Here is an 11,219-nt window from a genome sequence, read left to right as displayed (position 1 = left end):
GCAGATCCCAGCCACCAGGGCAAGGACTGGACCCAGACTCAGCCACCTCTTACCAGACACCTGAATCCGTGCCTGCATATCCATTACTGACACTTGATTTGTTCCTGCTTCATTCTCTCCACAGGCTCAGAAGCAGGTACAACCCTGCTGAGGGAAGGGCCTGCCCTCACTGAGCCCTCTGGGGTGAGTCTTACCCAGGTGAGCCCACAGCTCCCAGAAACTGACCCACCTTCAGGAGGAAGCCCGGGCAAGGGAACTGGCTGCTCTGCCACCGGCAGCAGCATGTTTTATTGCAACCAGAATCTCCTGGTCATGTGAAGAAGGGATGGGGCAGGGCACGAAGAGGGCACATTAGGGGGCTGACATCTGCATATGTCCTCAGCAGGTTGTTAGGGGAAATCAGTGAGGCACATTGTTCCCCAGGAGAGAGGGCAGGAGGGTGGGAAACAAAGGCTCAAACTAAGAATTAGTGGCCACTGGCCACAGGTGGACTGTGTCCACACCCTGACTCCCAGCATCACCCCAACCTGGGTGCCCTGCATGGTCAGCCGAGCGTCCTATGTAGGAATCTGCATACGGTCCAGGTCCTGATCCATGATCTGGAGAACATCATCCAGAATGGAAGGCCCCAGGTCCACATGCAGGGACAGCAATGAGCTGGCATGGGACAGGAAGGGCTCCTCGGATTCTGACTCTGGGGTCAGCCTATTGTGGGGCGAGCCAGCTTCTGGAATCCTCCAGATGTCCACACTGCCTGGCTCCTGTGGGGAAGGCTGTGATGTCTCTAGGTGCAGGCGAGGGGGCTTGGGTGGAGCTTGGGCTGTGGGCAGAGTGAGGGCCTGGGGCCCACCAATGACTGGGAGGGAGATGGCATTCTTCAGCAGAGGTGATGGCCCATCAGGAAGCTCCCGTCTACAAATGGTGGCAGTGTGGGTGAACTGGAAGGGGAGGTCAAAGCTGCCATCCTCCTCTGGCTCCTCTATGGTTGTTCCTGGTAAGAGGTGAAACTTGCCCTGCAGGAAAGAGATGTCCCCAAACATATCACTGCCACCACCACTGCCAATATGAATGGTGTGACGGAAGTCTCCGAGCGGTGGGCTGATCATGTCGGAGGACAGCAAGTCCCGTAGCTTCTCCTTCTTGCCCTTGCGGCTGCTGCGCTTCAGATAGATGGGGACCTTGGTGGACATGGTGACCTCACTACCCAGGCCTGGCTGCCCGGCCCACCGTTCACACTGCCTCTGCTTAACACCCTCAACCTGAAACACTGGCTTCAGCCAGTGGTTTTCAGACATCAAACACTTGCCAGAGACCTAAAGACTAGAGTTCGAGGTGTGATCAAAGTTGGCCAAAGGAATTACGAAAAGGAACATCAAAGGCCAATGAAGTCAGGGAGTTGAGATAACAAAAGTTGCTTTCTTTCTGGAGTTGAAAATTCTTTTCTAAAAATTGGAGGCAGAAAAGTAGAGATCGTTTTGGCAGCAATGGGCTTTGATCTTGTCCTTGGAATTCTCGACCTGGTCCAGGGCTGTGGAGGTAAAACACAAAGGAGACATAAGTCAGGGACAGGAGGACAAAAGTCAGAAGTAACTGTCTCATTTCTGGACCCCTGCATCAGTGCTGGGAATCCAGGTGGGGCCACTGTCTTTGGGGGAGGCCACCAAAAGAAGCATGTTCTGGGCCGGGGATTTAGCTCAGTGGTGCTGTCACCTGCCTCGAAAGTGCAAAGTCCCAAGTTTGATCCCTGGTACCAAAAAAAAAAAGCATGTTCTCAGAGACCCCACTGTGCCTTACAGTAGACCACCAGCACAGCCCCATCCTCTTACCTGTGGGAAAACTGAGGTCACAAGCAAAGGACTGCTCATTTCCCTGGGTGCCTGGCTGTACTGGTCACCCTGCCCTGTGCTTCATGACATGGTAAGTGCCACACTTGGGGGGACTCACAGATGGTTTCACACCCCACTCAGACCTGGCACAGGGCTGGACAAGCAGGAAGTGTTCAGTCAACAGTGATGAGTAGCTGTCACCTTCCCCGTGGTCCAGTCTCATCTCACCTGTATGTGAGGTCATCTGGGAATTTCCCTTTTCTCTTCCTCTGGGTTAGGAGTTCCTTATGGGAAAGGCTGAATCTAATGTGGTTTCTGGCCCTCCTCCCTGCCCCAGAATCTAAAGAGAATGAGGAGTACAAAATAATTTTTTTGAGGTACTGGGATTTGGGGGGGGGCGGGGTACTGGGGATTGAACTCGGGATCTTGCACTTGCAAAGCAAGCAGCGGAACCACTGAGCTAAATCCCTGGCCCTAGGTAGTGGGATTTAATCCAGAGCTTATGCCCTGATGCACATCCTCAACCCTTTTATTATTTATTTTGAGACAGAGTCTCACTAAGTTGCTAACTTGCCTGGCTTGAGCTGGAACTTGTGATCTTTAGCCACCCAGCGTGCTAGTGTCACTATGCCCAGCTATTAGTATAAATATTCTTAGAGGGGCCTCTGTACTTTGCATTCTTCTGAGCTCTTTGCAAACATATTTCAATTAGTCATCACAACCACCTCACTATCATCCTCATTTGAAAATTAAAGGTATCCAGGCCGGGGGTGTAGCTAAGTGATAGAGTGCTTGCCCAGTATGGACAAGGCTGTGGGTTCCATCTCCCCACCCCGAAGTATCAGATACATTTTGGAGGATTCCCATGAGGCATTGCAGAGAGAAGCAAAATATAAAAACATGGCATAGGTTATGTCATTTATTGAAATTGACTGCCTTCCCTTTCCCATCTCCCCAAATATGCATGTGTAAATACATATATGGGTCTGTATAGGATTCTGTCCTATGTAAGAGCACAGGAGAACCAGGAGCCAGCACTGGGTTGTATATGGACTACTTTGGCTGAGGTGTGGAGGCAGTAAGGAGGTATAGGGTCACTGATATTGAAGGAAATATGTCCTTAATTAAAGTGATATATAACACTTGTTGCACTACTATACTATGACATGTGTGTATGTTATATGGAAATACGAAGGGGTGTTTGTCCAAAGCTGAAAGTGGTTATTTCAAGGTGGTAGAAATTCAGGTTGGCTTTTCCTCTTTTGTTCAGACCTTTTATACACAGAATGTGTGTGTGTGTGTGTGTGTGTGTGTGTGTGTGTGTGTGTGTTGCTAGGGCCTTCACACTGAGCTACATCTCCACCCAACTCTGAATTCTTTATTTTGAGACAAAGTCTCACTAAATTGACCAGGCTGGGTTCAAATTTACAGATCCTCCTGTTTTAGCCTCTCAGAGTACTGGGATTATGGGTGTGCACCACCACACCTGGCTCAACTTCTTAATAAGTGTGCATTATTTATATGTATATATTATGTAGTCAGGAGAAATACATATTTTTAATGAGTATGAATAAAGGCACTATGTTAACAAAAAAGAAATGAACCAAGTATGGCCTCTGTCTCCTGGGGTGCTTGAGGGGAGGCCATGTTTGGCCTGATACAGATACATGGGAGCTCAGATGTATAATCACCATAAAGGCAAAAAAGAAACTCATCCAATGCCACCCAGCAGATGAGGGCAAGCCCGGCATTCAAGCCAAATGAGCCCAGCCCACCCTTTCCCACTGCCCCCACCCCACAGGCCGGACAGGAGCAGCTGAGCTCTCCCACTCCCGTGCAGGCTCACTCTCAGGAAACCCCACCCGGGACAACCAGACACAGATCAGTCGTGCTGAGTCTCAGAGGCCAGACATCTTGCTCCTTCAAGAGTACCTGCAGCTTAACAGGAAACAAAGGAACTCTCCAGTTGTGGGTTCCAGCTAAACTTAGAAGGAGCTGCAGGGAAGGGAGGCAGTGGGCCTCCTGAGATCTTAGACTTTAATCACTCATTTATCCTGTGTCCACCATGCCTGGCCCAGGTGCATGCTGACAAATATCCAATCTGTTCCCCTGTCCAACAAGATCCTGGGATAGCTTTTTATCTTTTTCACTTAGGGACAGTGTGGCTGGTCAATGGTATTTGCCATTGAAAAGAAAGTTGGACAGGTCCTCCCCCAACCCCTTCCCACCAGAGCACCAGGACAACTTGAGTGTTTCCACAGCAAACTGGCCATCCCTGACAGCTATCTTGCTCAGAGCCAGAAGTATCCACCCAATTCCAGACGTGGGAGAACCAAGGATAAGGGGAAGGGTGGGGCAGCATCAATGGCCCAGGGGAGCTGGGAATTACAGCTAGCAAGCCCCAAGTATTCAGATTTGGCAACCACGGAGCCCAGCTCCAGCATGGCATGCAATTTCCCATGTTAATGCTGCCAGCCACATTGCTGCGGGTGTCATTATGGCCCTGTAGAGAGCTTGGAGCTGAACCTCAAGATGCTAAGGAACTTTGCAAGGTCATCCAACTAGCAAGAGGAAGCACTGGTACCCAGCCTGGTCCATGCAGGTCCAAGGCAGTGGGCCTTGGCAACCAATAATCTGGTTGGGGAGTAGGAAAGAAACCACCGGGCCCCCTCCCCAAAACTTGCTAGTGTCAAGACAGGAGGGTGAGCTCTCATTAGGACAAAGCTGTGGGGGCCAGGAGGGGTGGCTCCCAACAGCAGGGAGAGGAGCAGATGGAAGCCATCCCAGCTCTCAGAGCTTGCCCTGGATAGGAGCCCTGGGCCTCCCTCAGAGCAGCGACTTCCTGGAGGCCACTCCTCACTCGGGATGTGCAATCAGGAGACCAGCTTTGAGTCCAGCTCCACTTGGGACTGTATGACTTTAGCGAAGACACTTCTCTGGGTCTCACCTTCCTCCTCTATAAAGCCATCCCCAGAGGGTTGCTGGAAACCCCACTGCCATATCGCTAGTGAGTGCTCAGGGCACAGTAGACCGCCCCCCCCCCCCGGGGGGGCAGCGGTCACAGGCATTCCTGTCAAGTGGACATTCAGCAGATACCTCCAGTCGTTCATCAAACATCGCTTCTCTGGGGTAGCATGTCCAACAAAAACCAAAAACAAGCCGCCTCCTGGGACCAGGCGCCTGCCTTGTCCTCCCTGTCCTTGTGCTACCTGTTGGGACAGCTTGCCTGGCATGGGGTCTCGGAGGGTCTAGATGAGGGCTCTTGGCCCTGCAGCCGGGAGGTGGCGCGCGCGCTCCCGGTATCGCCCCGCGTCCGAGCGGTGCCTCAGAGAGCACCCGGGTCGCCAGCGCGCCTCCGGCTCCAGGCTGGCGCCCCTTGAGGAGCGGCGCGTCCCTGTACCAGATGAGAACTGTCCAAGGGATCCTTTCTCTTGAGAGTTATTGACGGCACAACCAGATAATCGGGGCGATTGAGGACCCTGCCCCGTCCCCACACTCTGGGAGGAGCCTCCCGCGTGCTTCCCGGGCTGGGCGATGTCCGAGTGTCCGCTCGGCGCAGGGCCAGAGCTCGGTTGTGCTGCCCCCCGCCCCGTCCGGCTCCTCAGCCCTGCTCGGGTTCCGGCGCCCAACCCTCCCCGCCCTCTTCCCTGGCGCAGCCCAGCCCAGATCCGTTTCAGGACACTGCAGCCACGGCTAAAGATAGGAGGACACCTCACTACCAGCTAAAAATACGGCCCTCAGCCAGGCGGGTACGCCACCAGGCGGGCGAACGCTCCCGGGTTCCGGGCATGGGGAGAGGCGCCGGAGTGGAATGGAAGACCGATTGGGGAGCTCAGGGTCGGGAAGCGCGGCACCTCGCAGGCCGTGGGATTCACGGGAGGGACTGCGCGGATCGAGGCACGGCGGGACCGCTATGGAGACCGAAGGTCCGCGAAAGGATCTGCGCCAAGGTGAGTCCCGCGGCCAGCGCGGGAGCTGGAACTGGTCGCCCCTGAGATGGACTTCTCTGGGGATCCCGTGGAGCCACAAGCGGGCTGCAGAATTCTGGTCCGAACTCACCGTGAGGCGCATAGACGATCGACCCGCGGACGCGAAAGCTCAGGAACAGGACAGCTCGGCAGTGGGACGCGACCCGGGATGTGAACTTACAGTGCGGACCGAGGCTCTGAAGCCTGCCCCTGACCCGCGGGACCAATGGAGGAGCTGGCCTGGCTGGACACCGCCTACATCCCCGCCCCGCACCCGGCACCGCCCAGGCTCCTCTTTGCAGCTGCTCTGTGCGCGCAAAGATCAGGTCCCGGCTCCAGCGGCTTAGGCCGGCACGGTCCGGGACCCAGGGAGGACTCTTCGGACTCCGGCTGTGGGAGTCGGAACTAGAACTCTCAACTGTAGAGGAGCCGGGAAGCTTCAGCCAGAAGACCGAATTCTTCCGAATTCGCTGAACGTCACTGGACCAGCTCCCGCCCTTAAGGGCTGGGTAGAGGGAGGCGCCGGCACCAGTATATTCAGTGACTACTATGGGAATGAATGGGGCCGTGAAGGCGCCTACGTAAAATCTTACAAATTTAGGGGCGCTTTGGAGATCTTACCCTCCTCCTCAGGGTAGGTTGGGGGGACTGGGCAAGCGAGTCTTTGCTGTCCAGCTAGGTAGGTGCTTTCCAGAGTGGAGGTGGGGCTCCTACTCAGAGCCATTCACGCATGCAATCACACATTAGCAGAAACACTGAAGGGCAGGCCATGCGCAGGCTGCAGCAGATAGAAGGGAAACTTGGCCTTTGCCTCGTTCAGTTAGGCAATAGATACTTGTTGAAGATCTACTAAGAGCCAAGCGCCATTCTTGTTTCGGGGATTCAGCCCTCTCTGCATTGTGATCTACAGCCCAGTGGAAGGAAAGGCAAGAAACCCAGGGTCCCAAGTGCACCGCGATACCCTCACAGGTGGCTAAGCGCTAAGAGTGAGGCACAAGAAGACATGGATAGTGATGGAGCAACGGGACTTCTCTTCTAGAGCTGTCAGCTTGCGGTGTGGGGCTGGGGGTGTAGCCCTGGATTCGATCCTCAGTAACTTCTCCCAGTAGAATGAGGGTACTGTGTGACCAGGATGCTTGGTTCCATCTTATAGTATAAATGTGGGAAGGGTCAATGAGGAGACAGGGTTTAGAAGGCACCCTACAAGAGGGAAAGATGCTGAAGGGGAAATATCAGGCAAGCCAGGGGACTAGGAGGATGAGAAGAAGGATCATGGTAGGCAGAATGATGCCTGCCCCCAGGATGTCCATATTGTAATCTCCAGATCTGTGAATGTTTTGTTACGTGGAAAGAAGGATTTAGGATTGCTGTTGGAATTACAGTCTAGCCAATTGACTTTAATTTTTATTTTTTTGGTACCAGGGATCGAACTCGGGTCCTTGCGCCTGTGCAGCAGGCAGCGAAACCACTGAGCTAAATCCCGGGACCAGCCAATTGACTTTAAAATAGAGATTATCCAGAAGCATCTGAGTGGGTCCAAAGTTACATCAAGCACCCATAAAAGTAGGTGAGGAGGGCTGGGGATTTAGCTCAGTAACACCTCATCTGCCTTGCAAGTGCAAGGTCCTTAGATCGATGCCCGGTACCGGCACAAAAAAAAAAAGATTTAAAGTAGATGAGGAGCCAAGCACAGTGGCACATGTCTGTAATTCCAGCTACCGAGAAGGCTGAAGCAGGATGATCTCAAGTTCGAGCCTAGCCTGGGCAACTTAGTGACTTAGCTAGATCCTGTCTCAAAATAAAAAAATAAACAAAGGACTAAGGATGTAGCTCAGTTCAAAGCCCCCGGGTTCAATTATCAGTGTCAAAAAAAAAGGAGAAGGAAAGAAAGAGATATAGTTTTGGAACTCAGAGATGGAGGAAGGGGGCACAAGTCAAGGAATCTGTGCACCCTCTAGAAGCTGGACCAAACAAGGACCCAGAAACTCCCTAGAGCCTCCAGAAGGAACATAGCTCTGTCTAGACACCTTGATCTTTACCCAGTGTGACCTCTATTGGCCTTCTGATAATGAATTTGTGTTGTTTTAAACCAACTTGTGTTAATTTGTTCCAGCAGCAATGGAAAATGAATTCAGGAAGTTGTTTCAGATTTTAATCTTGAGCCTGATCCATTCCTCCCACAGCTCCCCCAGTGAGGATTAGTCAGGTGGATCCTGTCAGGCCTTGCTTGATGGCTTAAGGGGAAACTGAGGCTTGGATAATCCAGGGAGAGGGGATGATGGCTCTGGGACAAGTTGCAGTGGGGGTGGGTGCTCTGATTCGATTGTATCCCCTCAAAATCACGTATTGGAAATTTAATCAGAAACGGGCCTGGGATTTAGCTCAGTGGTTCTGCTGCCTGCCTCACATGAGCAAGGTCCTGAGTTTGATCCCTGTACCAAAACAAAAAACAAAAAACAAAAACACAAGAAATTTAATCCGAAATGCAACAGTGTTGGGGGTGGGGCTGAGTAGATGTGCTGGGGTAATGAGGGCTCCTCCTCCTGGCTTCATTAGTGCCCATTAGGAAAGGGGTTAAAGCTACAATCTCCAAGCTCTCTCTCTCCCTCTCTCCATCCCTCCCTCTTCCTCTCTCTTTTGCTGGTGCTATGCCCTCAGACAGCCCAGCCTCCAAAACCATGAGCTAAATAAATTTCTGCTCATCACAAAGTACCTAGTCTGCAGTGCTGTATCATAGCAGCAAAAGCCCATGGTAAAGGGTGTACCTCCCTCACATCTTGTCCCCAGGCCTGCCTCTGCCCTTATTAACCACCTCCTGTCCCTGAACCCTGCAAATCCTCCTGAGGACCTGGTGAGGTGATCAGAGACCAAATCATTATCCTTATTTTACAGAGAGAGAAACGGAGGCTCCAGACACTGACAAGGATGTGCTCAGCGGAAAGTGGCAGGACCTCAGGGCCCCAGGCTCCCTCCTCTTAGATCCTCCTCACTTAGTAGTGGTCATCCCTGCCCTCCCTCCCCAACAATGGGCCCTGGGAGAGGAGGGGCCCACACAATGCGGAGGAGCCTCAGGCCATGCACCAGGTGTTGGGCTGGCTCTCCTGCTGGCCTGCTGTGTGGCCACAGGCAAAGGACCTTTCCTTTCTGAGCCACCTTGCTTGTGAAAGTAGGAATAGTATCTGGTCACCCAGTCACCCGAGTCCTGAGCAAGACAAGGATCTTCCATGTCCTTTGTTAATGGGAACACAAGGTCTCACTGGCAGCATAGTTCATGAAACACTGCAACAGGAGCTCAGGGGACAGAGGCCTGGCCTTGCCACCTTACCTAGAATGACTCTGATGAAGTCACCTGAGCCTGCAGAAGTGCGGCTGAGATGAAGCCCCACCCCCATCCTTAGGAACTGATAGAGAGAGTTCTGGGGAGAGGGGAATGTTAGGAACCCTATGAAGAGCTGGTGACAACAGGGAAAGTCTGGAGAAGGGAAAGAGAAGGAAGGCTGGAGAGCAGCTGGGAACCACCCTGGAGCTCTTTGCAGAGGTTCTGGGTGGGTAATAGGGGCCCCCCATGGGGTCAACAGCTGCTGTACCCCCAAGCCTGGCTGAGCTCCTGCTCTCTTCCTCATCCTGGTTGCATGGCTGGGGCTCCACCCCAGGACTGGAACCACCATCTGCACTCTGGGGACTGTTTTCAGAGGCCCTGGCTATGGCAAGCTTCTGCCCAGTGCCAGCTCTGCCTGCTACTGGGGCTGTGCCTGCCATCATCCCTCTGTCATCTGGAGCTTGGCACTGACCGGCCCCACGCCCAGGAGTGGTTCAGGCCTGGCCTAGGCTCTGCCCTTAGCAAATGCTCACTTTCTTCTAGCCATTCTCATACAAGTTGTCGAGTTGTCACTTGGCAGAGCCACTGGGTCCCTGGGGAGGCTCTGCTGAATGTCTGGGAACTTTGTACACACATCCAGCATGGCTGTGGGAGCCCTATAGTAAAGCATTTATAAAATGGGATTTCAGTTACTACAACTGGGTTTAAAAAAAACAAACAAACTGGGAATTGAACCCAAGGCCTTCACACTAAGCTACACTGCCAGCCCTCTTTTTATTTTTTAAATTTTGAGATGGAGTCTTGCTAAGTCACTAAATTGCCCAGGCTGGGCTTGAACTTTTGATCTTACTGCCTCAGCTTTTAGGAGTGCTGATATTACAGGCATGCACCACCATGCCCATCTTACAACTGGATAGGCTGAGACAGGGTAGCCTGCATTTCTGACCCAAGAGACAGCCAGGCAAGTGATCCGCTCAGCCTGGACCCGTATCAGGGTCTGATGTCTCAGCTGAGGACTGCACTGTCACCCTAGAAGAGCTCCTGGATACTCTGACGACTGAGGGGCCGGACCTAGAAGGGCACTTGGGAGAGGTAGGGAAGGCCAGGCTAGAGAGATACCAGGGCCAGTGTTCGGCTTCCTTGTCCTCAACCTGGAGCCTCCTGGTCCTGGGATGGGCTCCCAGCTCCCTCCTCCACTCTGGGGCCTGACTCAGCTCTTCCTTCCCTCCTGCCACTTCTTCCTGGAAATCACCCTCGTCAGCAGCCACAGCCACCATGGACCCTGGGGGACTGAGTCGGAAGCCCCCACCCCCAAGGCTGGCCAGAACAGGGAGACCAGCAGGGCAGCCCCCTCCTCCCTATAGGCTCCAGCACCTCTCCTCAACTTGCTACCTGGGGACTTGGGACCCTGGGCCATGGCTGGGATGATGAGGACCTGGGAACAGAGTTGAAGGGGAAGCATGGTGATCCTCTAAAGGAGTCACTGAGAAATGATGGGTTCTCTGGGAAGACCCAGTCCCCCCACAAAGTAGGAGCACAAGGAGACCCTGAGCTGGCAGCAGCCCTGGAGTCCTAGGCAGTGCAAGGCTTGCCGGGCCCTTGGCTGGAATCCACCCCAGGCCTGGCTGGATTCTTTCTTGATTGTTTCTTATTTCCTTCCGCCTCCGGACTCCGGCCAGCTCCAGCCCTGCCCTCCCTGCTCTTGACCCCCTTCAGAGAATGTGGCCCATGAGGCTGGGATTGGAGATTGGCGGCCACTCTTGAGTGAGCCTCAGCCTGCTGCCTCTGCCTTGGACCCTCGGGAGCTGTGTGGAAGGGCCTTTCTGAGGGTCTTTCATTTAGGCCTAGATCTTGGCCTCTCTCCCAGTGACGTGGGGGTTTCCAGAGTGGTGACAGCCCTGTCCTAGCAGGGACCGGCAGAGGCACTTCCTCTCACGGGCCCTGAGAACATCTTGGCTTCACAGCTGTCATTTGGCCTAGGGAATACATTGTGGAATCATCTTTGACACTTCCCACGCCTTCATGGCATCTTGTTATTTTGAAAACCCATCTACCCTGTGCCTAGGGCCAGGCTGGGCAAGACACGACACAGGTGGTCATGCTGGG

General features: G+C 53.5%; 1 protein-coding gene across 1 annotated transcript; it reads right to left on the bottom strand.

Annotated features, from left to right (window-relative positions):
• Positions 1-249: 249 nt before the first annotated feature.
• On the bottom strand, positions 250-6,068 carry Cdc42ep2 (CDC42 effector protein 2). Its single transcript, XM_004852410.4, has 2 exons — positions 5,886-6,068; positions 250-1,528 (listed from the first exon to the last, which is right to left on the bottom strand). Exon 2 carries the CDS (start codon positions 1,293-1,295, stop codon positions 558-560), a length of 738 nt encoding a protein of 245 aa, XP_004852467.1. The 5' UTR covers positions 1,296-1,528; positions 5,886-6,068; the 3' UTR covers positions 250-557.
• Positions 6,069-11,219: the final 5,151 nt, after the last annotated feature.

The sequence above is a fragment of the Heterocephalus glaber genome, unplaced genomic scaffold (assembly GCF_053883595.1).
Source record: "Heterocephalus glaber isolate CG9 unplaced genomic scaffold, H.glaber_assembly_v1.0 deba00000594, whole genome shotgun sequence".
Taxonomy (NCBI): Eukaryota; Metazoa; Chordata; class Mammalia; order Rodentia; family Bathyergidae; genus Heterocephalus; species Heterocephalus glaber.
Note: the sequence above shows the minus strand (reverse complement) of the source record. Positions and strands in the feature narration are given on the sequence as shown.

What these genes read in the sequence shown, in the direction of transcription:
- Cdc42ep2 (XM_004852410.4), bottom strand. Translation starts at nt 1,295, where the DNA reads ATGTCTGAAAACCACTGGCTGAAGCCAGTGTTTCAGGTTGAGGGTGTT.